Source organism: Hyperolius riggenbachi, chromosome 12 (genome assembly GCF_040937935.1).
Source record: "Hyperolius riggenbachi isolate aHypRig1 chromosome 12, aHypRig1.pri, whole genome shotgun sequence".
NCBI classification, from domain to species: domain Eukaryota; kingdom Metazoa; phylum Chordata; class Amphibia; order Anura; family Hyperoliidae; genus Hyperolius; species Hyperolius riggenbachi.
The window spans coordinates 32,487,864-32,513,592 of record NC_090657.1 but is presented as its reverse complement, the minus strand read 5'-3'; the positions used below and the strand labels follow the sequence as shown (position 1 = coordinate 32,513,592).

The 25,729-nt window shown below is 42.9% G+C and overlaps 1 protein-coding gene across 1 annotated transcript; it reads left to right on the top strand.

Moving 5' to 3' along the window:
* Nucleotides 1–490: 490 nt before the first annotated feature.
* Nucleotides 491–25,455, top strand: LOC137542577 (keratin, type I cytoskeletal 47 kDa-like). The gene is made up of 8 exons (XM_068264600.1): nt 491–1,236; nt 7,264–7,346; nt 7,471–7,627; nt 11,805–11,966; nt 14,558–14,683; nt 20,147–20,361; nt 20,441–20,514; nt 24,703–25,455. The coding sequence occupies exons 1-8, from the start codon at nt 553–555 to the stop codon at nt 24,798–24,800; spliced, it is 1,599 nt and encodes a 532-aa protein (XP_068120701.1). The 5' UTR covers nt 491–552; the 3' UTR covers nt 24,801–25,455.
* Nucleotides 25,456–25,729: the final 274 nt, after the last annotated feature.

The window sequence follows — 25,729 nt, the reverse complement described above, 5'->3', positions numbered from 1 at the left end:
GTGTCAAGTGTGTCTGCAAGTTTAGATTTAATTTTGCTACGCAATACAAACTCTGCAAAGTTCACAGACCACCTTGTTCCTCTAATTTAAACCCGCCCTATGTTAATAACCTTCAAATTAGGGAGTTTAGCGATTTTACAAGTTTGAGCACAGAACATTGGTATTTGATCACATGGCAGAGAAATTGCTGCTTCCAGCACAAGGGTTACAATAGAAAGCATAAATTATCTGTTTGGGCAGGTCTAGATAGGCTTCAGCGACTTACAGATAATAAATGATGGTCTAGTGCCACTCCACCCATCCTTACCTTTTGATTTAATAAATATAGCCTTGAGCTAAAATATTTTTGCAGATGGGAACATATTGAACAGAAATAAATTATCCAAATGGGCACAGAACCACTAATATTACTCAACACTAATCTCTTCCAGCAAAAGGAGTACAAGAAGTTACACCCATCAGAAGTTTATATAAAAGGACTGAAGGCATTCCCTGTCAGCTCCAGTTAACGGAGACAGATCTCACCAAGCTTAGCTCCATTCTTTTACTATCATGGCAGCATATTCACAGTCTTTGGGTGGTGGAAATGTTTCAGGTTCATCATCTATTAGAAAGTCCTTTCAGAGAGTATCAATGAGTGGTGGTGGGGGTGGCAGTGGTGGTGGATATGGAGGGGGAGCAGGAATGGTAATGAATGGAGCTGGCTTTGGTCACAGTGGTGACTTTGGGGGTTTTGAAGGTGAATATAGTGAATTTGGTGGTGGCAGCTTTGGAGGAGGAGGTCATTCCGGGGGCTTTGGTGGATATTCAGGTGGAGGAGCTGGTGGAGGCTTTAGTGGAGGAGCTGGAGGAGGATTCGGTGGAGGAGTTGGAGGAGGATTCGGTGGAGGAGCAGGTGGGGGTTCTGGTGGTGGATATGGTGGAGGATTTGGAGGAGGTATCGGAGGAGGATTTGGTGGGGGATTTGGAGGAGGTATCGGAGGAGGATTCGGAGGGGGATTTGGAGCTGGTGGAGGTGGAGGCATTCTTGCAACCAATGAGAAACAGACCATGCAGAACCTAAATGACCGTTTGGCTTCTTACTTGGATAAAGTCAAGGCCTTAGAGGAAGCTAATGCTGACCTTGAACGCAAAATTAGAGAATGGTATGACAAGCAGCGTCCTAGCACCACTACTGGTGTTGGAGGGCAAGATTACAGCAAATACTACACCATTATTGAGGATCTTAGGGCTAAGGTAAGTCGGTTTGATGCCAGAGTATGTTCTTTTTTATTCATGAGTGTTTTATGTAAAATGCTGTAGTATGTTGACCTCATAAAAAATATTATGAAGTGCAAAAGGCTTAGTAGGAGAGGCAACTACTACAGAACCTAGCACTGAGAATTAACTTTGTTTTAAAAACATCATTTGGAGGTAAAATATGCATTGATATGTGCAAAGTACTAACTACCCTAAAACGCACAAACATGCACATAGTACCCTAGGTCAGAACTTTAGTGATGAGGGAAACAAATGCTCATTACGGTAATTCCATGATCATATAGGTTTTCTTGAACACCCAAATACTTAATTTCAAATAGATGAGTACCTCGGGCTGGCCAGCTGACAGCTGCCTGAGGGTACAACTGTCACAGGCTCACATAGACCGATTGGATTGAAAAGTAAGGTTCACTGAAGCCTGTGCACACTGGGAATTTGGCATCAGTGATCAACCTGACTCATGAATACTATCACTGGAATGAGTTACAAAACCTTGATCCTGTTTGATCACATTTCTGAACATTTAAACAATGTAATCTGTTCCATCTGAGTTTCTAAGAGAAGGTTATTGTATAAGTGTATTGTAATGCTAGGAATACACGGTTCGTTTCTGAGATGATAAGATGGTTCGATAGATAATTTCCCACCGATCTCCCTTTTGATCCTTTCGCCGCTCAACTTCTAATAGAATTGAATGGAAAAAGATAAGAAAAATGAGCGGATGATGAGAGAATCGACTGCAGAACCGAGCGGCAAAAACGATTGAGAGGAGAATAGTGCGCCAGAAACAAACTGTGTACTCCAAGCAACAGCTGAAACCCTGTCTATTAAGCACCAGTGGACTATTTCCAAGTCATGGTGGAGGCACTACTGACTTTATATACTAACATACATGATTACCTACTTCTTATGCCTAGTACACACCACACATATTTTTCTGTAGGATTTTTCTGTTACATTTTCTGTTCGGTTATTTTCTGAAAAGTACTGGTAGAGACTGGTCATTATCTCTGGTGCATTGTCTTCTTGTTGTCTCCTGTTACATAGTTATTTTGGTTGAAAAAAGACATACGTCCATTGAGTTCAACCAGTATAAAGTACAACTCCAGCCTGCTCCCTCACATATCCCTGTTGATCCAGAGGAAGGCGAAAAAACCCTTACAAGGCATGGTCCAATTAGCCCCAAAAGGGGAAAAATTCCTTCTCGACTCCAGATGGCAATCAGATAAAATCCCTGGATCAACATCATTGGGCATTACCTAGTAATTGTAGCCATGGAGGTCTTTCAACGCAAGGAAAGCATCTAAGCCCCCTTTAAATGCAGGTATAGAGTTTGCCATAACGACTTCCTGTGGCAATGCATTCCACATCTTAATCACTCTTACTGTAAAGAACCCTTTCCTAAATAAATGGCTAAAACGTTTTTCATCCATGCGCAGATCATGTCCTCTAGTCCTTTGAGAAGGCCTAGGGACAAAAAGCTCATCCGCTGTTGAGTAGAACAATGCCTAATTGCTCTTCAGATAGATGGTTAGATAGATAATTTCCAACATGTTGGCAGGTACAAATCTAACAGAAAATTGTATGATGTGAACCTAGAATTAGAATGCTGATACATACAGATAACAATTGATGTGGTGCACTAAAGCCCAATCTACACCATACGATTCTTTGTCCGTTTCAATTCAATTTGATTTGATTAATTGATTCGATTCAACCCAACATGTCCCATTCATAATTAGATTCAATTTTCCATTGTTTTGAATCAGAAATTGAATCGAATCATGATTCGGACATTTCAGGTTGAATCGAATCGAATAGGACAAAGAATCGTATAGTGTACATGGGGCTTAAAACCTGCCAAGGACAACCACAGTGTCAGAGGTGCAAGAACAGGATGGGGAACAGCTTGTTAATGATTACTACTATTCAAAGCATCAACAGAAGTGATTAATACCAGCAAAGGCCTAATAAAGAGCTAATACTGTGGTTGAGGGAGGGCTTCATGGGGCCCCTCTGGCCCAAGGGAACCTCTGCATCCCCTATTGCTATACCGCTGTACATAACCGATGCCTATCAAGTCATATTTTTTCTTCTACAGCTTTCAAAAACGGTTACTGGTTATAGTGGTTGTTCTATTATACAGTGTGTGCATTCTGGTTTAGTTAGACATTGCAACTCTAAATAGGCAGGGTGATACTGCTGCTAACTGCCTGCAGATATCTAACTGCCTCCATATCAACAGTCAGATGCAATCTAAAAAAAAAGTTGTCAGTGAGAAAGCTGCTCTCATCAACACAACCCAACATTACCGGCTGCAGAGACTACAGTGGCTTGGAAGGTCGGTAAGACAATCCAAGGCAACAACAATTGTGGCAAATAGATTTTCAAAGCAGTAGAAAGGTAACGGTTCCCTCTTTTTACATCATCTCATTCATTTCTCATTATCAATGAGATCTAGATGATCTCTGGTTTCCATTAATAATCGCACCTTACACATTCTGCATGGACACTGCATGCGTTATCAGTGACTACCACCACCAACTTCATTTATGTAAAAATACCATTGGTAAGGTAGTATTAGTGTTGAGCCGAAATTTTCGAAATTTCCCGTTACTATAATTACGCATGCGAAATTTGCTATTACGATGCGAAATTATGGTAGCGTAATTGCCATTAAAATCGTAACTGAAAATACCGTAAGCGTAATTTTCAACGTGTAATTTCGCGTTTCGTTCATAACGTAATTTCGCGTTAAACCATAACGTAATTTTGCATTAAACCATAACGTAATTTCGCATTTCTTCGTAATTTCGCGAATTTCGTAATTACTTGTTAGCTATAAAAAGAAGGAAGCCTTTTCTCTGCCCACAGCAAAAACAGAGCGGGTTAAGGTATGCTAAAGCACATTTGGACAAGCCAGCTTCATTTTGGAATAAGGTGCTGTGGACTGATGAAACTAAAATTGAGTTATTTGGGCATAACAAGGGGCATTATTCGTGGAGGAAAAACAACTCAGCATTCCGTAACGCGAAAACTACGCGAAAATTAACGCTTACAGTAATATGAACTATCGCGAAATTACGTTATGTAACTACGCTTACAAACGGTTGCATGCAAGGCAAACGTAATTTCGCGATACCCACTGTAATGCGAAAATTACGCGAAAATTACGCTTACGCGGAATTTTGCGAAATCCTTCTTCATTACGATGATGTACTTACGGCCATAATCATAATTACACTAATTACGCAAAATTTTGCGAAATCGTAATTAAGTCATTACGCTCATCTCTAGGTAGTATTCATTGATACGTTTATTGAACTGAGCAAGAACAGCCTGTAGGCACACCCACATTAAACAGCCTGGAAATAACTGCCCTCTAGCTGTTGGAGGACTCTTAAAGAGGAACTCCAGTGAAAATAATGTAATAAAAAAAGTGCTTCATTTTTACAATAATTATGTATACATGATTTAGTCAGTGTTTGCTCATTGTAAAATCTTTCCTCTCCCAGATTCACATTCTGACTTGTATTACATGGTGACATTGTTACTGTGGGCAGATTATGGAGCTGTTTCTAGCTGGTCTGGCTTTAACAGACAGCTATTTCCTGTCTGAACATTGTTACATTGTGACAGTTTGCCCAGAGTACCGTACGGTACCAGAGCCTCTTGTGGGAGGGGTTTCAGCACAAAATCAGTCATACAGCGCCCCCTGATGGTCTGTTTGTGAAAATCATTATTTTTCTCATGTAAAAGTGGGTATCAGCTACTGATTGGGATAAAGTTCAATTCTTGGTCGGAGTTTCTCTTTAAAGTGTGTAGGGTAAAACTTAGGTTTTGCCTAAAACATGAGTGGGTACTATTACCTAGCCTTTTACTTCCTTGCAAGGTAAATGTCTGAACTGCCTCTCTCAAGCCGTTAGGCCTCGTTCACATCTGGTGCGTTCAAAAACGTGTAAAAGCACGTGATAAAAACGTATGCGTGTTGCCGTTTTTTGAGCAAGTTTTGTTTATTATAGCAGTTGCGGTTGTCAATGAAGATTTGTTTTCATATGAAAAGATGTTTTGTTTTTATCAACTAGGGAAAAAACGCATGCTGAGCACGGGCTATGCCACGCAGGAGGATTTCTCAGGCCCTGCCGGGCCGATTTGCATAGTTTTTTTTTGCAGCACGCAGCTAGCACTTTGCTAGCTGCTTGTGCGCTCCGATCGCCACCGCTCCGTGCCGATTACCCGCCGCTCGCCGCGCCGCCCCCCCAACAGACCCCGTGCGCTGCCTGGCCAATCAGGGCCAGTCAGCGCTGAGGGGTGGATCGGGACTCCCAATGACGGCACGAAGTCGGTGACGTCATCCCGCCCATCGTCATGGTGACGGGGGAAGCCCTCCAGGAAATCCCATTCTTTAAATGGGATTTCCTGATCGCAGATCGCCGGAGGCAATCGAAGCGGGTGGGGGGATGCCGCTGCACAGCAGCTATCATGTAGCAAGCCCTGGGCTCGCTACATGATTTAAAAAAAAAAAAAAAAAACTGCTGTGCTGCCCCCTGGTGGTTTTTAATAGACCACCAGGAGGGTTAAAGTAAATGGAAACCCATTAAAAAAAAATGGAAAGCCAGATACTTACCTAAGGAGAGGGGAGGCTCAGGGTCCTAATGAGCCTTCCCTCTTCTCTCCCGGTCCCCGTCCCAGCGCTGCCTCCTCCGTAGCAGTATTTGACTAAATTGGTCAAATACTGCTACTTCCGCCACCAAAGGGAGACTTCAGCAGTCTTCGGGAGCTCAAGTGCTCCCGAAGACAGGCCGCTCCAAACTGCACACGCGCAAGCACCCTCTCTTGCACACTCGCGCGTGCGCAGTATGGAGCCGCCTGTCTTCGGTAGGACTTGCCTCCCGAGTCCCAAAGACTTCCGAAGTCCCCCGCGGCGAATTTAAATGGGGGAGCTGCCGCTGTGACGACGAGGGCACAAGGAGAGGAAAGAGAAGGCTTAATAGGATCCTGAGCCTTCTGTCTCCTTAGGCAAGTATCTGGTTTCTTTTTTTCATAAGAGGTTCCCATTTACTTTAATGAGAATACAATGTACCCTGCTTAACGCACAGGGCAATGCGCTCTGTAAAGCGCACAGAAACGTCCCTAGTGTGAGCAAGGCCTAAAACAGTTACAGTTAAAAGGAAAATGCTAGGAGCTAAATTCACTGACACCTGACTGTCAGCAGACACCAGACAGAGATCATCTGCAAATGCAGCGTTGTATAAATACTATGTCATTAAAGTATCTTGCTCTCTTCCTGTCAATATATACTAACTATTTTAGTGTATCCACTAAATGTTAAAACGTTTATGTGGGTACCAGACTTTAAAAATAGTTTGGCAAGAATCATACCTTTTCTTTTTGAAGTTGTTTTCAGGAAATAATCTGATTCATTGTGGAGTTTTAAGCCTCTCAATGAGCTCTGTGAAGAGCTGACAGAATTGCCTGACTGCTTCAGCTTGATATGGCTCTCCAGTGCAAACAAACATATCTCAGGGGTGCTTAGATGCAGAGATAACCCTTTGGTGTCTGAAGCAACTCTCACATCTACATAAGCAGCATAGCTAATTACAGCAGTTAAGGGAGGAACCCTTTAAATGCCCCCAGGTGGGTTTGGTCAGGGGGCCTCATGTGGTAACAACCCCTGCATCCCTTATTGCTATGCCATTTCACCTACCCCCCAAAATATCTGCTCTACAAGTAACAATTCTCAGAATAAAAAAAAAAACTCACTGAGGCTCAGGGGATACAAATAATAATAATTAAAAAAAAGTCTGTGTCTTGCTTTTTCCTAGACTTATATCTGCTAAATGTTGTCTTTGTCTTGAAGTCAAATCAGGTGATCTTGACCCTAACATTAATTCGTTCTTTAGCCCAAATATAAATAATTTTCTTTCATGCATCTGCTTGGTGGTCATATACACTAAATCAGTTATTCACTGCCCTGGCATGTTTTTGTTTTGTTTTTTTCAGATTCTTGCTGCAACAATTGACAACTCCAAGCTCATTTTGCAGATTGACAATGCCAGGCTGGCAGCTGATGACTTCAGGCTGAAGTATGTTTTGGGGGCCATTATAAGGCACTCATGCATTTATGTTATATTATTGTGCTATGCAGTATTATGATCACCATTCGGGGGGCTAGTATCCATTGTTCCAACTACTGCGTTGTCTCTACAGGTATGAAAATGAGTTGGCTATGCGACAGAGCGTGGAGGCCGACATTAATGGACTGCGTAGAGTCCTGGATGATCTGACCATGTCAAGATCTGATTTGGAGTTGCAGATTGAGTCACTTACTGAAGAACTGGCATATCTCAAGAAGAATCATGAGGAGGTAAAATAATTCAATGTTGATAACATTTTATAAGATGAGGCTAATGACTACTGGAAGGCCACATCTGAAGGGGGATGGGGGGTGATGGTTCAGGAAGTTAGAACATGTCCCATTGTTACCGTTTCCATGGAGATACACAGTTCCCACTTTTTGCCCATCTCCCTTTGCATCTCTCTATGGACAGAAACACATACACTCGGCCAAGAAATGTTAGTTGACACTCCAGAGCTGAAGGGCTTTGTGGCTCAAAGTTTAGATCATATATAGAAGATGGTCCAGGCCTCAGGATACTTTCATAAATAAGGGCCAACATGATCATCTGCACATATGTCCACCCCCCACTTCTGCCATACAAAATAGGCCAAATGCAGTGACTAGACCAATCCCCCCCCCCCCCGCCAACCCACCACCATGTGCTACCCTAGCCCCACATGTAGAGTGCGTGTTGGAAGTGTCCCGGAAACCATAGCTACCACTTCTCACTACCTTGTGTGACCATATTGCGTCTAGAGCTCTAGCGACAAGTTCTGAAACTGCAGAAGAGACACAAGGACTCAAGCTGGAGAGAGGGAGGAAAGGTAGCTATGGTTAGGCAAATGTAGAAACGAGGCTGGCACCACCAGAAGTAGAAAAGTAAAAAATTAGCTCTTTATTGATCAGTCATTAAAATGACAGCATGGTCAAAAAATAAGGCTTTGCCGCCAAAGCCTTATTTTTTGACTAGGCTGTCATTTTAATGAGTGATCAATAAAGAGCAAATTTTTTACTTTTCTACTTCTGGTGGTGCCAGCCTCGTTTCTACATTTGACTACTGAGGATTCTGAGGATACAGGAATCCAAGGCTTGGGCACACAAAATAGTTCCTTCCTATGGATGAGTGCGCCTCCAACTCCTGTTTTTGAGTAGCTATGGTTAGGAGTATGCTTCCAATATGTACTCTGCACACAGGCATATCACCCGAGGATAAGAGGAACACCAATTTTAGTCCAACATTCTAGTATAAAAAGGTCAGCTTATCCGTGGTGATATACCATTGCATAATAATGGTAACTTGATTATTAATAAAAGCAATAATGTGGCTAGTGCAGTTACTGTGTTAACTGAACTCTCAATTGTTTTAGATCTGTTCTTTGTCAAAGGACCACTATCACAAATTTTTTTTAAAATGTAATATACATGTAAACACATATAGATAAGAAGTATGCTTCTTCCAGAGTACTACTACCTGCTGTACATTGATTGCCTTTACAGAATATTATACAGTTCTGCTTTGCGGAATATTTTCATGGTAGTCCACAAGGGTTTGATAATTGAAGGACCACTATTGCAAAAACAATTATACAATACAATAACTTTTCTATAGCGCTTTTCTCCCATAGAAAAATACATGAAAACACACAAGTAAAGAATACACTTCTCCCAGAGTAAAATGTGCTATAAATTACTTTTCTCCTATGTTGCTGTCACTTAAATTGGTTAGTAGTAATTTTGACGAATCTGACAGGTTTTAGACTAGGCCATCTCTTCATGGAGGATTTTCAGTATTTAATTTATTCTATACAAAGGTACTCACTGGGAAGGATTTTTATAAATATGCAGCCCCCCCCCCTCTTTGCACACTATTCCTGCAGTAGGAGTGCTTTTGAAAATAAAATAAAAATCCCTCATGAGGACATGGACCAGTCCGAGACCTGTCGCTTGTGTCGGATTTCTATAACCTACTGTAAGTCACAGCAACATAGGAGAAAAGTAATTTATAGCACAATTTTACTCTGGGAAAAGTGTAATTTTTACTTATGTGTCTTCATGTATTTCTAAATGTTCCCATTTTTGGCAAGAGTTATCGTTTCATTATCAAACCCTTTTGGACTACCATGAAAATATTCAGCAAAGCAGAACTGTATAATGTTCTGTAAAGGCAATAAATATACAGCAGCAGGTAGTAGTCACGCCTAAGGCACCAAATTGAGACTTGATCTAAGGGATCCCCAGTCTACAAAAAGGTGGGTTGTTTTTTTGCTTTACGAAAACCTCCTCCAGGTGTTAAACTAATCTAAGTGCTAAAATCCAGGAATAATGGGAGGACCACATTCAGTGCATCCCCTCTGGCAGTGGAAGACCTGCCTGTTCATGATCATAATTCAGCAAAAATTCTAAAGGAATGTCCTTGCTGGGCGATTTGCAGTCTCTCTGCTCACTTTGGCATGATTCATCAGATCAGCCTTTTAGTATGTAAAAACTATTCAGCTACGCAAACTACTCTGCAGGACAATTCCGTACAAGAAGAGTCATAAATATGGTCACCCTCATAAACCTCAAGTCCAGGAAATACACATAAAATATGAAATGTACATCTTCTGCTGTCAACATTGTTCAGTGTTTTATTCTTGTTTGTCTTTTCTTTTGCTTATAAAGTTTTAATATTTAAGTTTCCTCCAATATCTCCACTATTTCCTGGTCCATACCTCCACAATTTGCACACCAATAATTAATGGCTGCTGACATTACTATCATGGTGTCAGAATGGTTGTAATCAGCAGGATAGGAGCTGAGCACTCAGAGACCTGTGTGTCAGTCAATATGCATTCACCTGAAAACTCCACCTAATTCCCAGCCTGACGAGATGCAAGAGATGTCTATTGGGAGGTCCACATCTACTAAATCTCATGTGTTAGTTTACATACCCAGTTTTGAGATGGGAACTTTAAATGTATAGTTGCAAATTGTATGGTAAGGTTAGCAATCATCAGACTATACAATATACTGTACCTCATTTACAACTTTTTATTTGAGTTGAGTTAATGGTGCCACTGGTGTTTCCACTCCTTGTTTCCACTGTTTCACTGGTGTTTCCACTTCCTACAACAGGCTGGGCGTTTTGTAACCACTAGATCACCTTGGATTGAATTTGGCCAAAGCCCACCAGATTTTTAAGTGAGCAATGGCTGGGGCACATTTTTCTCCTTCTAATGCTGGGAATACACGTTTCGTTTTTGCCTTCGTTTTAGCCTTCGTTTCGATTGTGCCTTTTGTCCTTTTCGTTCCCGAAATAATCGAACGTACGGTTAATATCACCACCCACGGTTTCGTTTTTTTTTTCGATTCTGATGGTTTTGTTTTTCCAATGATCGAAGGCTGCAAAAAAACGAAACGAAAATCCCTTTTTACAGGGACGGACTAACATAAACGAACATATAATCGATCTGAACAGCCATCAAGCCTACCAATGGCTCGATTAGATGGATAAAGAGAGATAATATCAAACATGTTCGATCACTAGTCGTTCGTTTTTGGGGTCTATTAATCGAAACTATAATGAGATTATGACTATTTTCACATACGTTTTCAACACTCGATTCGTTTACTGAACGAATCGAAGGCTAAAACGAAGGCAAAAACGAAACGTGTATTCCCAGCATTACCCTGTCTGAAGCCACTTCATGGTGTGCTAGGCCATTGTCCTGCCCCTCATCCCTATGGCAACAGAACACATTGCTCAGCTATAGCTAAAGAACATGAAACCACCCCCCTAGGGATCATGTCCCGATCCCAACAGGCAACAGTGGTTGAAAGAGTATACTGTTAACCAAGCAAAATGCCTGCAGAAATGTTTATTTACAAATGTAAATGCACAGCTTGAGCAAATTGAATCTTCTTGCCAAAATATACAGGGCCTAAACTAACTATACTGCTTTGACCTGTAGGAGTTAGCCCACACAAAATAGATGGCACCTCAACAGGGATGCCACGAGTAGGACCCCTTATGCCCCGAAGAAAAAGGGGATCAGCACTAGCAGAAGTCTTGTTGCCTAGAAGTGCCACAACTTCAGCGGGGGGAGGAGGGGAGCAGCAGTGAAACACAGGCAGCCTCTTGGAATGTTCCCACCATCCGGTCATGTCCAGGATTATCCCTGAAATGAAAGATTCCCTACCTTATTTAGGATTTCATCCAATTTCTAAAGTATGAAAGTTTAGCTTTAGAAGCTGGAATATGCTGGAGACTTTAGACTAACTACTAACTACTCAAGGAATATTGAATTCACTTTTAGTTGGATTTCGAAAACCATGAGAAACTCAAGACTGAAACAGAATTAATTAACATGTGTAGGAATGATGTATCTATTATGAATAAAAGTGGAGATTTATTTTAACACTGATCTTCTTTCAACCGAACTAGGAGATGACATCTATGTCTGGTGCCCAAGCCGGGCAGCTCACCGTTGAGATGAATGCAGCTCCAGGCATTGATCTGACAAAGGTTCTGAATGACATGAGAGACCAGTATGAGGCCTTGGCTGAGAAGAACAGGAGAGAGGCCGAGGCAAACTTTGAGAAGAAGGTATATAAACTGATAGCATGGTTCCACAATCACCACCAGTACATCATCCTGCTTTATTTTATAACATATCAAGAGCTTAAAGGATCTATTGCTGTCTGCATACATAGATGAGTTTTATCCCAACATAAATATGAATGGAGTAATATAATTCTAGTACAAACTCCAAAGCCTCTAAGCATATGATATACTTCTTCAAATGAATCTATAATATTATCAGATGGTGCACACGAGACAAAGAGTTCTCTAAATCAGCATTATAAAGAACCTCCACCTAAGGAGGAAATGGAAGATATGGCTCTTCTTGTTTGATTGGAGAGCAAGAAAAAAAAAAAAAAAAAAAAAAAAAAAAAAAAAAAAACAGGGACAGCGGCAACCCAATCGGGTGCAGTAACATTATATTTCAGATATGACAGACAAACACAGGGGAAATATATACTACCAAGTGCTTTATATAGCAACCACTTTAGATAGCAACGTCCCAACTCGCCTTAATGTTCAACATTGGTTGCAGCTCCCAAGAAACGTGCAGGACATTAAATTCAAACCCCCCCAACAGGAATGAAACTATGAAGTGTAGAGTGACATGACAGGTGCCCCAAAAAATATATAAAAAAAAGGAAGACAAGTGTGAGCGTATTTTCAATAAATCTACTGAACAAAAGATTTAGGTTGCATTCACAGTGGAACGCTACGGTTGCTCGCTATAAAATCTTATAACGCAGCTTACCCCACTGCAATGCTAATCCTATGGGCCGTTCACAGTGCAACGTTAAAGTCGCATTAAAAAATGTTGCGTTGTGGTAACTCACTGCTTGCAGTGCGTTACCTCTTAACGCAGACACGTTGCGACTTTAACTTCGCATTAAACCTCAACGTCCCACTGTGAATACAGCCTTAGAGTTTTTATTCGATATTGCACAACAAACGACAATGTTTCACGACCCATGGCCACGTTCCTCAGGTCAATAAAAAAATTAAAAAAAAAGAGTGCTCTCAAAGCTCTATATAACTACAGACTCAAAACACTTTCTATTGACCTGAGGAAGTGTCTGTAGGCCATGAAGCGCAGTTGTTAATTGTGCAATATCAAATTAAAAGTCAGAATTATTCGTCCAGTAGATGTCTAGAAGGTAAGCACACACTTATCTTCCTTTTAACCAGTTTTTCTTTTATATATTTTTGGGGCTTTTTGGGTTACTCTTCACTCCCTCTTTTTGTTCGATTTAATTTTTTTGTTCTGTCAGGGCTGGTTGGCACTGCAAGAGCTTATTAAGCGCTAGTGATTTGAACAGCTCTTGCTAATGCAGTGTTATTGGGGATATTTATAAAATCACATTGCTCAAGTGTAAACAAACTCATAGCATTACATAAGCAAGAGCTTTTAAAATCACAAGCACTTCGAAAAAGCTCTTGCAGTGGGAACCAGCTTTCACACTGGAAATTGCTGCCTACCCTGACTTTCCTGATTATGTGCAATAGGTGTTCATAGCCTCCCACCACATTGCTGCAATGTTATTCTATGATGGGATGTTGCACTAGTGATAAGTACACCGCACCATTATTACTTGCCAGGGCCAGATATCACACAAGGCACTGTAGGCAAATGCCTACAGGCGCCAGAAGATGGAAAGGTGGCTCTCATCCCTCCCCGAGTGACCCCCCCCCCTTACCTATGCATAGTCCCCAGCAGAGTGTAAATGAGAGGTTACTCACCCAGCTCTCTACATTCAACTGTATTCAGCCCAGGGCATCTTTAGCTACCTAATAATTGGGGCACCTCAAGCTACTTAGTGTTAGTTTGCCAGAAGTGCGCTCATTATTACCCTCCCTGGCAGTATTCCCGACCTGAGCTCGGGGTAGAAAAAAGCAGCTGCTATCGGTGATCCCGAGCTCAGGTCAGGGTAGGGAGTGCAGCGCTGTACCTGTAGCTTTGGAGTCCTGCGCACGATCATGCTGCACAGCGGGACTCCAGCCTCTCTCCCCAGCAGTGTGGGGATCCCCATGTCCCCGCTATTCTTCCGGGGATCCAGCGGCCAATCAGAGCAGCGGATCGGCAGTGGGGCGGCGTCACGTCATCGAGGGCGAGGCTAATATTTAAAACAAACTTCTCTATATTAGAGAAATGTAGAGGTTTGTTTATATGCATATTAGCGCCATCTAGTGGACAAATTGAAAACTGCAGCGCTGGAGCCCAGGAAGGTAAATTTTTTTATTCTGCTGCTGATCTCCCTGCCAGAATGATTTTTTTCAGGTTTTAGGATCTGAAAGAGTGGAAAAATTGCACCGCTTTTAGACCCTAAAATCTGGAAAGAATCATAACGGCAAGGGGGCACATGTGTCTAACTACTCTGGGCAGGGCCAGCTAGCATATTTACGGTATGGGGTTTTGGTGTATTTTTTGGGGGTCAATGGGGGGGGGGGGCGAAGTCTAGGGTGCCAGAACATCTGTGCCTATAGACTCCTGTGATATAAATCCGGGCCTGTTACTGTTACCAACATATATAAGATAGTTCCTTAGTGATTATACAACTATTGTTCAAATGTTGATCCTATAATTGATGATAATTTATGCAGTGTTTTTTCTCTTTCAGAGCAATGAACTGAAAAAAGAGATCTCAGCTGGGCTGGCTGAGGTTAAGACTACCAGTACTGAGATAAGCGACCTCAGGAGAACACTTCAGGGCTTGGAGATAGAACTGCAGTCCCAACTAGCAATGGTAAGACTGATGTTGTACTGATCCCACAGTACCGCACCCTCTTACCACATCACCCTTCCCACAAGCTATCCTTCCAATGAGCTGAAATGGGGGGGGGGGGGGGGGGGGGGTTGGAGAGGGAATTGCCAGTGGATAAAGCAGCCATAGCCCCCATCCTTCTACAATAGGTGTTAAAGAGAGACACTGAGTAGAGATGGGCCGAACGGTTCGCCGGCGAACGGTTCCAGGCGAACTTTGGGGGTTCGCGTTCGCCTGCATCAGGCGAACTTTTGCGGAAGTTCGATTCGCCCCATAAAGCTGTATTGAGCAAAATTTTTCGCCTCCATTTTACTGTCAGCAGACATGTTATTGTGAAACACACTCCTTTCAGTGCTAAAGTCCCCACCCACCCTCCCTTCAAGCTAGGTCCTTTTATACCATTTACACAAAAGATGCTGGTTTGCCCGGCACTCAGTATAAGGAGGGTAGTGAGGTCTGCTGCACCTATGAAGATTAATACACAATCCCGTCCTGTTCCTTGCTGTACCTGGGGTCCTACGTGTGGAAGCGTGCAGACAGATATTGTTGAAACAGGAATTCGTATATAGCACACACCAGGCAATCTGTGCACCGCTTCCTTTAAACACTTGATTTATTCTCCCATACAGTACATCAGCAGGTATATAGGCAAAAGTCCAGTGACAGCATTTTCATGCACATTGACATTAAATTGATCTGACCTGTGCCATGGGAGGGGAGGACTGCGCGACAGCCGTTTCGCGCCGGTGTGGCGCTTGTTCACGTGCAGGTATCCTTTTATACCATTTGACTCAGTTGTCTGCCTACACTAATTAGTTATGGGACAGCTGCTACACACTCTGCTAGGGAGATTTTAATTGGCCTCCCACCTCCCTTCTACCCTTCTACCCTTCTACCCTTCTACCTATTCCCTCCTCCCTCCTACCGGAGGGAGGAGGGTCTCTTCTGCCAGGGAATTATACTATTTTAAAAACCAGTATACATCATACCATAGCCGGGAATCGAACCCAGATCTCACTGTGTGGTGGGCACGTCACCCTAAGCACTGTACCACTACAGTAATAAGTGAAGCTTGCCTAAAATTTAACATTTATGCTCAACGCAATAGAACCATTAGGTTGCTTAAAGGAGAACTGTAGTGAGAGGTATATGGAGGCTGCCATATTGATTTCCTTTTAAGCTATACCAGTTGCCTGGCAGCCCTGCTGATCTATTTGGCTGCAGTAGTGTGAATCACACCAGAAACAAGCATGCAGCTAATCTTGTCAGATCTTACAAAAATGTCAAACACCAGATCATCCCATAGCTGGGAATCAAACCCAGATCTCACTGTGTGGTGGGCACGTCACCCTAAGCACTGTACCACTACAGAAGTAAGTGAAGCTTGCCTAAAATGTAACATTTATGCTCAATGCAATAGAACCATTAGGTTGCTTAAAGGAGAACTGTAGTGAGAGGTATATGGAGGCTGCCATATTGATTTCCTTTTAAGCTATACCAGTTGCCTGGCAAGCCCTGCTGATCTATTTGGCTGCAGTAATAATAATCCAAACATTTGTATAGCGCTTTTCTCCTGTCAGACTCAAAGCGCTCAAGAGCTGCAGCCACAGGGACGCGCTCAAGAGGCCACCCTGCAGTGTTAGGGAGTCTTGCCTTGAACTCCTTACTGAATAGGTACTTGACCTAGCCAGGATTCAAACCCTGGTCTCCCATGTCAAAGGCAGAGCCCTTAACCAGTACACTATCCAGCCACTGTAGTGTGAATCACACCAGAAACAAGCATGCAGCTAATCTTGTCAGATCTTACAAAAATGTCAAACACCAGATCTGCTGCATGCTTGTTCAGGGTCTAGGGCTAAAAGTATTGGAGGCAGAGGATCTGCAGGATAGCCAGGTAACTGGTATTGCTTAACCACTTGCCGACCGCACGCTTATACCGTGCGTCGGCAAAGTGGCAGCTGCAGGACCAGCGACGCAGTATTGCGTCGCCAGCTGCAGACTGATTAATCAGGAAGCAGCCGCTCGTGCGAGCGGCTGCTTCCTGTCAATTCACGGCGGGGGGCTCCGTGAATAGCCTGCGGGCCGCCGATGGCGGCTCGCAGGCTAAATGTAAACACAAGCGGAAATAATCCGCTTTGTTTACATTGTACGGCGCTGCTGCGCAGCAGCGCCGTAAGGCAGATCGGCGATCCCCGGCCAATCAGCGGTCGGGGATCGCCGCCATGTGACAGGAGACAGCCTGTCACTGGCTGCACAGGACGGATAGCGTCCTGTGCAGCCCGGATCTCCAGGGGGGGCCAGGTAGGAGAGGGAGGGGGAGGATTTCACCGCGGAGGGGGGCTTTGAGGTGCCCCCCCCGCAACACCCGGCAGGCAGGAGCGATCAGACCCCCCCAGCACATCATCCCCCTAGTGGGGAAAAAAGGGGGGCGATCTGGTCGCTCTGCCTGCACGCTGATCTGTGCTGGGGGCTGCAGAGCCCACCCAGCACAGATCAGCTAAGACAGCGCTGGTCCTTAAGGGGGGGTAAAGGGTGGGTCCTCAAGTGGTTAAAAGGAAATCAATATGGTAGCCTCCATATACCTTTCACTACAGTTCTCCTTTAAGCAACCTAATGGTTCTATTGCATTTAGCATAAATGTTAAATTTTAGGCAAGCTTCACTTACTTCTGTAGTGGTACAGTGCTTAGGGTGATGTGCCCACCACACAGTGAGATCTGGGTTCGATTCCCAGCTATGGTATGATCTGGTGTTTGACATTTTTGTAAGATCTGACAAGATTAGCTGCATGCTTGTTTCTGGTGTGATTCACACTACTGCAGCCAAATAGATCAGCAGGGCTGCCAGGCAACTGGTATAGCTTAAAAGGAAATCAATATGGCAGCCTCCATATACCTCTCACTACAGTTCTCCTTTAAGCAACCTAATGGTTCTATTGCATTGAGCATAAATGTTACATTTTAGGCAAGCTTCACTTACTTCTGTAGTGGTACAGTGCTTAGGGTGACGTGCCCACCACACAGTGAGATCTGGGTTTGATTCCCAGCTATGGTATGATCTGGTGTTTGACATTTTTGTAAGATCTGACAAGATTAGCTGCATGCTTGTTTCTGGTGTGATTCACACTACTGCAGCCAAATAGATCAGCAGGGCTGCCAGGCAACTGGTATAGCTTAAAAGGAAATCAATATGGCAGCCTCCATATACCTCTCACTACAGTTCTCCTTTAAGCAACCTAATGGTTCTATTGCATTGAGCATAAATGTTAAATTTTAGGCAAGCTTCACTTACTTCTGTAGTGGTACAGTGCTTAGGGTGACGTGCTCACCACACAGTGAGATCTGGGTTTGATTCCCAGCTATGGTATGATGTATACTCATGTATGTATCCCCAGCTATGGTATGATGTATACTTATGTATGTATTCCCAAGCTATGGTATGATGTATACTGGTTTTTAAAATAGTATAATTCCCTGGCAGAAGAGACCCTCCTCCCTCCGGTAGGGGGGAGAAGGGGAGAAGGGGAGAAAGGAGGAGGAGGGAGGATAAAATCTCCCTAGCAGAGTGTGTAGCAGCTGTCCCATAACTAATTAGTGTAGGTAGGCAAATGGTATAAAGGACCTTGCTTGGAGGTGGGAGGGTGGGTCCTCCAGCAGTGATGTGTATTTCACTCAATTAGGTGTGGCTCCAGGTATTAGAGCTTTCGAAACATGTTTTCTATCATTTTTCAAGCTGATAGAATGTTTTAAAACTTTGAAAGTTCGCCTCCCCATTGAAGTCTATTGCGGTTCGCGAACTTTTTCGCGAACCGAACCTTTTGCGGAAGTTCGCGAACAGGGTTCGCGAACCTAAAATCGGAGGTTCGGCCCAACTCTAACACTGAGTGATGTGTGCTTCCTACACCCTCCCAGAAATGACTACAGGAGCTTCTGCCTTACCCATGATGTGGCAGTCCTCTCCCAGAAGGCATCAGGACAAATGCAAGAAGACTCGGTGTAATGTCAATGCTGGAACCTTGAGGAGATATAGCTAGTATCTGGGCAGGGTTTGCGGAGGCTCTTTTATTGTTTTGGGCAGAGAAGAGAGAGACAAAAAAGTCCAAAGTCTATTGGTCAAAGCTCAAAGGGTGAATGAACGCGTGCATGAAAAAAGGGCCCGACTTATTAACGAATTTGGTGCCAGGTATTAAAATGAAATTTGATAACGAGAACCATTGTTGTCAAACTTTATTAACGATATTTTCTGTTGCAAAAAACAAACTAGATATAATAACAACGAATAAATATTGACATTAAATGTTATTGCGTTTTTCGTCAATACTGCTTAACCCAACCCTACTTTCACACAGAACCCTCCCCTGGTGGTGCCTAACACTAACCATTCCCTCCCCCCCCCCCCGTGGTGCCTAGCCGTGATTCCCCCCCCCCCCCCGTTGGTGCCTAACCGTGAGCACCGCCCCTCCCCCCCCCCTCCCCATGGTGGCTAACCCTATACACCACCCCTGGTGTTGTCTAAAACTAACCGCCACCTGGGTGGTGCCTAACCCTAACCACTCCCCCTGGTGGTGCCTAACCCTAACCACTCACTCTGCAGAAACACCCTTTTACATTTATTAACGATAATACCTTTGAAAACGTAAAATCTGTACTTAACGAAATAATATGACAAAAACTATAACATTGTAAACTTCTAAGACAATAACTACCTCAAAAACTATAATGTTCTAATGTTATTAACCAGATTTTTCACGGCGCCCTTTTTTCTGCTTTTTTCATCGTATTAACGATAATTGCATTAAAGTCTATTGCGGCGCCCTTTTCGTCCACCCTCAGCCGGCGCCCTTTTTTCCTGCTGCTGAATGAACACATAAAAATAAAAAAATGATTAAACAAGTTACGGGCAAACTGGGTCCCCCTGCAACTAGGCCCCATCGCAGTCACTGTGGTTGCTGTAGCCATTACTATACCTCTGTAAATGCAGGGTCATTAGTCACACACACAAAAAAACAAAAAATAGAATGTGTCAGTATAGAAATCAAGTCCGACTTCCCATTGTTTTTGCACATTAACGCCAAAATTATTATTATAATTTAGTATTTATATAGTGTTGACATCTTCGGCAGCACTTTATAGAGTATACAGTCTTGTCACTAACTGGCCCTCAGAGGAGCTCACAATCTAATCCCTTCATAGTCGTATGTCCATCGTATTCTAGGGCCAATTTAGGGGAAAGCCAATTGTATGTTTTTGGGATGTGAGAGGAAACCAGAGTGCCCAAAGGAAACCCACGCAGAATCGAGGAGAACATACAAACTCAGTGCAGATAGTGCCTTGGCTGGGATTCGCACCAGGGACCCAGCACTGCAAGACGACAGTGCTATCCACTACGCCACCATGCTGCCCAACCCTGAAAGTAACTTCATGTTTTAAATTTTATTACTGTACAGAAAAAGAGCCTAGAGCAGACGCTGGCAGAAACAGAAGGATCGTATTGCGCCCGAATCGCGCAGATAAAGGAAATGATCAATGGTTTGGAGGACCAATTGTCTCAGCTAAGGTATGACATGGAATGTCAGAATCAAGAGTACAAACAGCTGCTGGACATCAAGACCAGACTGGAGAAGGAGATTGAGCAATACCGCATCCTGCTGGAGGGAGGAGGGTAAGACAAGGAAGCCGATGAGTAGAAAAGAGTGTTTTCAAAATGATGTTTGTATGAATGACTTATCTCTGTGTTAAAGGTCACTGGGACTGGGAGCATCTTCATCTTATACTGGTGGAAAGTCTCCGGCACATTCAGTAGATTCATCTAAAGGTAAATGTTTGAAGGAGACCTCGATCAACCATGATGCCAGACTCAATAGAAATAACAACTGTTGATCCGTCCGTGCGGAAGATTTCGCTCGATCACCGGCGGGTCGGGAGTGCGTCGATAGCGGCGTTTGAATGTCCGACGACAGATGCTAGCGGCAATACATTACCTGATCCAGCTGGCGCGTATCCCCGCTGTCACCACTGCTCCTTTTCCGCTGGGCTCCGGCAGGCTTCACTTCTTCCGGACAGGAAGTTTCAACAGTAGAGCTGTGTAAAAAAAAACGAAAAAAACCACAGAGACACCGGGAGCCCCTATAGTGTATTATCCTTGCGATCTGGTCAAAATATACAAATAATACTACTCACAAGTATAGGTTGCTTGGAGAGGCAACCACTCGAATAAGCAGGTGGAGAAAGCCCGTCTCCACTCGGTCTTTGCGGTGGGTGGTCGCAGCTCCTTCGAAAAAAAGTTTCTTGCCACGAATTGTGGCAGAAAATAACACTCCCACTGTGTGGGATGTTAAACTCTAGGTAAAGCAGCAGTAGGAGGCGCCCTTGTTGTAATGTTTGCACTTATGCGTACTAGTAACAATTAAAATATAATATGTTGTAGATCGCCTACCTTAAGAATGGACACTCCACTCGGTAGGATGAAAATAAGAGTTTAATGATGGTAAGCAGAATACCCACCATTTGCTACAGCACTATATTGACCTGATGAAGCGGCTTGTACCGCGAAACGCGTTGTCCTAGGTGCCTACCATCATTAAACTCTTATTTTCATCCTACCGAGTGGAGTGTCCATTCTTAAGGTAGGCGATCTACAACATATTATATTTTAATTGTTACTAGTACGCATAAGTGCAAACATTACAACAAGGGCGCCTCCTACTGCTGCTTTATCAACAGTAGAGCGCCCTCTACTGTCTAAACAGTAGAGGGCGGAGACCGGGGGACTCGCACCGGCCGGATCAGGTAATGTATGTAACGGGGGGCGGGGGCAGCTCCACAGATGGTGAATCGTTTTCATGCTGAAATCGTTTCACAATCTGCAGTATAGGCAGCCATACGATCCCTCTCTGATCAGATTCGATCAGAGAGGGATCTATCTGTTGGTCAATCTGATGGCAAATCGATCAGTGTATGGCCACTTTTCCATGTATATCAAAAAGATATCTACATATAGATTGATATGTGGAGTCTATCCTGTCAGAGCTGCATTTACTTGGCCACTTGGGCTGCAGATCTAGCAGGTGCATTTTAATGGAGAACCAAGACCAGAATTGGTTCATCCAAGTCAAAATACCATATAGATGCTTTGTATTAGACAAATGACTAGGAATATTTATGTGTGTATTATATTAGTTTGGTAAGGGTTGTAGAGAACCAGAGCATAGCACATGTGCTTTATTGCTAACCAAGTGCTAAATATTACAAATATTTATAGAAGCAACATGGATCTAACTATAAAGAGTAAGAGTAAAACAGGAAATCAGTATTAAAAAATGGAATTAAATCAAAAAGTTGCTAATTAGTCTCGGTCCTTTGAGGAATTTGATCTTTTGTGTATTAGAACTTATATACCTATGGCCTCTCAATGTTTTGTTGTTCTATATTCTGAAGTCTTGTAAGTATTAGATTAAGTAGAATTTCTGGACTCTATTAATTCCCAGTATAACAGATAAATATTTATTAGTATTATCACTATATATTAACAATGTAATTATCTTTTACCCATTCGTATATATATATCTTTAATAGTGATGTTCAAATCAGAACTTTGCGTGAATCCGAATAGTTCTATTAAGATTTGACCCAGATACCTGTGCGGGGTGGGCAGGGGGGTCAAGCTTACCTGTCTGACGTCTTCTTCAGTCTGTCCCTCGGGCGCCTCCCGCAATGCGTTCCACGCGGCAGTCATGTTATTACAAACACTTCCTTCTTCCGGGTTGAAGGAGGAAGTGTTTGTAGTCACGTGACGCACGTGGAGCGCATCGTGGGAGGCGCCGAGGGACGGACTGAAGAAGACGTCAAACAGGTAAGCTTGACCGCACAGGTTTACTGGGTGATATCCAGAAAGCACTATCCGGATTCACCCAAAGTTTGGATTTGAGCATCATTCACTACTCTTTAATAAGCAAGGTTACTATCAATAATTCAGGGGGTTTGTACCTTTATTAATGACCAGTCTATTAGCCAAAAAATGTTATTCATTTGAGGAGATAATCTTACTGAAAGGGATTTTTCTAAGAAAACGACGGGTTTTTTGAACGTCCCGTCGCCCGGCGGATCGCTCAAACTCAGTCTCATCACGCGAACGACAGTCTGTACACACGCCCGTTTTGGTGGGCGAACGACTGAACGACGGGACATTCAAACGACCCGTCGTTCTCAAAAATCAGACGTGTGTATGGGCCTTAAGTGGGAATATCTTCAGATTTCCAATTTGATATACTAATCAAGTGTCTGGCAGCACCTATAACATGGGTAATAGTAACTCTAAATTGAACAGGAAATTTCTCTAAACCAATATGTAAAAGGGCTAAGAGAGGGCAAGGGTAAACATTAAAGCCTAGATCTATTTACTTGAATGACAGGAGATAAGCAAAGAAATAGATTCTTTGGATTGCAGCTTTAGAGGGACACTTAAGCCAGAAATAAAAAAAAAAAAACAGTTTTACTTGCCTGGGGCTTCTACCAGCCCCCTGCAGCCATCCTGTGCCCTCGCAGTCACTCACGGAGCCTCCGCAGGCCCGGCCACGTGTATCCTTCATGTTTCTGTCCTCAGTAGTGTCCTGCACAGGCGCAGGACACTATTGCGGACAGGAACACGAAGAAAAATAGCGAAAACAAAACTAGCTGGTGACGGGGGACCAGAGGCTCTGTAAGTGACTGTGAGGGCATGGGACGCCTGGAAGGGGCTAGTAGTAGCACCAGGGAAGTAAAACTGTTTTTTTTATTCCTAGCTTAAGTGTCCCTTTAAGTACAACAGTGTTATCTTTCAACACAATATTGTGCTGTGCGAAGACTCTTGTAATGATAACATCAACTACAGGAGGTGGGGAAAAACATTGGATGGTCAATTTAAACTCCCTATAGGATATGTAATAATTTTGGCAACAATAACAGTTTTTAGGAATATGTCAAAGCATATTATAAATGGGGCAGTTACTTACACATTCTATCCTAAGCACACTTAGGATAGCTATGTGTGCCATGTGGGTGGCCCCTGCTGAATTACGACTATCCTAGCGAGTGCATCGAGGCATTTATACAATACAATACAATAATACAATAACATTTCTATAGCGCTTTTCTCCCATAGGACTCAAAGCGCTTAGGCTCTCTCAGATTCAGTAGTTAGTAGGATGAAGTATTCACACAACAAAAGTTATATTTCTGCAAATGCCAGACTGAACAGGTGGGTTTTCAGTCTGGATTTAAACACATCCAGGGATGGGGCTGTCCTGATCTGTTGAGGTAAGGAGTTCCAAAACATAGGGGCAGCATGACAGAAGGCTCTGGGACCAAAAGTTTCCAAGTGGACACTGGGTATGACTAGATTATTAGAACCTGTGGATCTGAGAATGCGGGGATTGCTATGCAGCTGCAACATATCTTTCATGTATGCAGGGCCCAGATTATTCAGGGATTTAAATGTCAGTAGGCCGATCTTGAATAGGACCCTCCATTCTATAGGTAGCCAGTGAAGGGAGTGCAGGACTGGCGTTTTGTTAGTGACAGGGTTGGTTGGTTAGCAGTCTGGCAGCAGTATTCTGTATCAGCTGTAGGCGGTACAAGACCTTTTTTGGAAGGCCAGTGTAGAGAGCATTGCAGTAGTCCAGTCGGGATGTGATGAAGGCGTGGACTAAGGTTGGCAGATCTTCTGGGGGTATGAGGTGCTTGATTTTTGCACCCATCTTCATAATTATATTGGTCTGGCAAGGTGTCAACAGCACAACTTGACCTTGAGCACTCCAACATATAGACCCAACCATTATGATCTAGCATTTTTAGCATGAAGAATGCGGAAAAAAAAAAAAAAACATTACAAAATTATTTCCCATGGCATTTTCGCTCAAAAGTTGAATTTAACATTTTCCCAAAAATGTATGTGAAAAAGAATATCGGCATTTTCGCTCATGACTGTTGATTACCCTCTCATTATGTTTTTTGTTTTTATATTTAGACCCAAACAGAACCAGAAGAGTAAAGGTGTTCGTTGAAGAAATGGTGAATGGAAAAGTTGTTTCCTCGCAAACAAAGGAATCCAAAATGAAATCTTAGAATGGAATAACTGGATTAAGAAGACCGGGTTACTGGATTACACCTGCTATATTTTGGGACTGATATACTAAGGTATTTCCAGAGGAAATATCATAAGTGACCCAGCCATTCCAGATAGTATTCATTATCAATTGTCTGATATTAAATGTTAGGACATACTTACTTCTCCAGTCCTGAGTCATAGCAGATCATAGCGATTACTGTTGAAAGGTTTGTAAATCAGTGGTGAGTATTATGCAAACTTTGCATGCAAATGTATGCAGCTTGTAAATGAACCAGTCAAATCCTGCTGGGGTAAAATTTGATTGGTCCGTTTTTAAGTTGCATACATTTGCATAACCCTGCATCAGTGCAAAATGATTTGCATTTCATTGACCATCCCTAATTATGTGATTGCAGAAGTCTGCACCATGTAAAATACAAGTGGGTGCTTGTAAGAGACTGCAATCACCCAACTGTTACTATTTACTAAGCTGTCAAGAACCCCAAGTATATTCTGGTATGACCCAGTCTGGATTTGCTTGATCACTTAAAATATCCCAGGTGGGGAAGTTTGGACAACTCTGGGGTTGCCTTATTAAATCAGACCCATGTTTTCTTCTCTTTCTTTCAGATTAGTATGCATACCTAATCAATAAACTTTTGCAAGCACTGATGTCATTTTGTACTTGTGGAATTATGGTGCTAATAGAAAACAGCAAGTAAATAAATAACTAAGGGTTCTACTTCACTGCAAATCATGATATTAACTGATCTATAAGGTAGTTGAAGAAAAAGAAAAAAAATCTGTGTGGGTAATTCTACTCTCCAAAACCAGCAACCCCACTAATGCTAGCTAGAGATGTCGTGAACATAGAATTTTTTACTGCTTTACACACAGACACGGGGAGAACAGACAAACTCCTTGCAGATGTTGACCTGGCTGGGAT

Bases quoted from the DNA above. Each gene is read 5' to 3' on its own strand.
- LOC137542577 (XM_068264600.1), top strand. From the start codon at position 553: ATGGCAGCATATTCACAGTCTTTGGGTGGTGGAAATGTTTCAGGTTCA. The intron at 1,237-7,263 runs GTAAGTCGGTTT...TGTTTTTTTCAG, and splicing joins TTGAGGATCTTAGGGCTAAG to ATTCTTGCTGCAACAATTGA. The intron at 20,362-20,440 runs GTAAGACAAGGA...TCTGTGTTAAAG, and splicing joins ATCCTGCTGGAGGGAGGAGG to GTCACTGGGACTGGGAGCAT.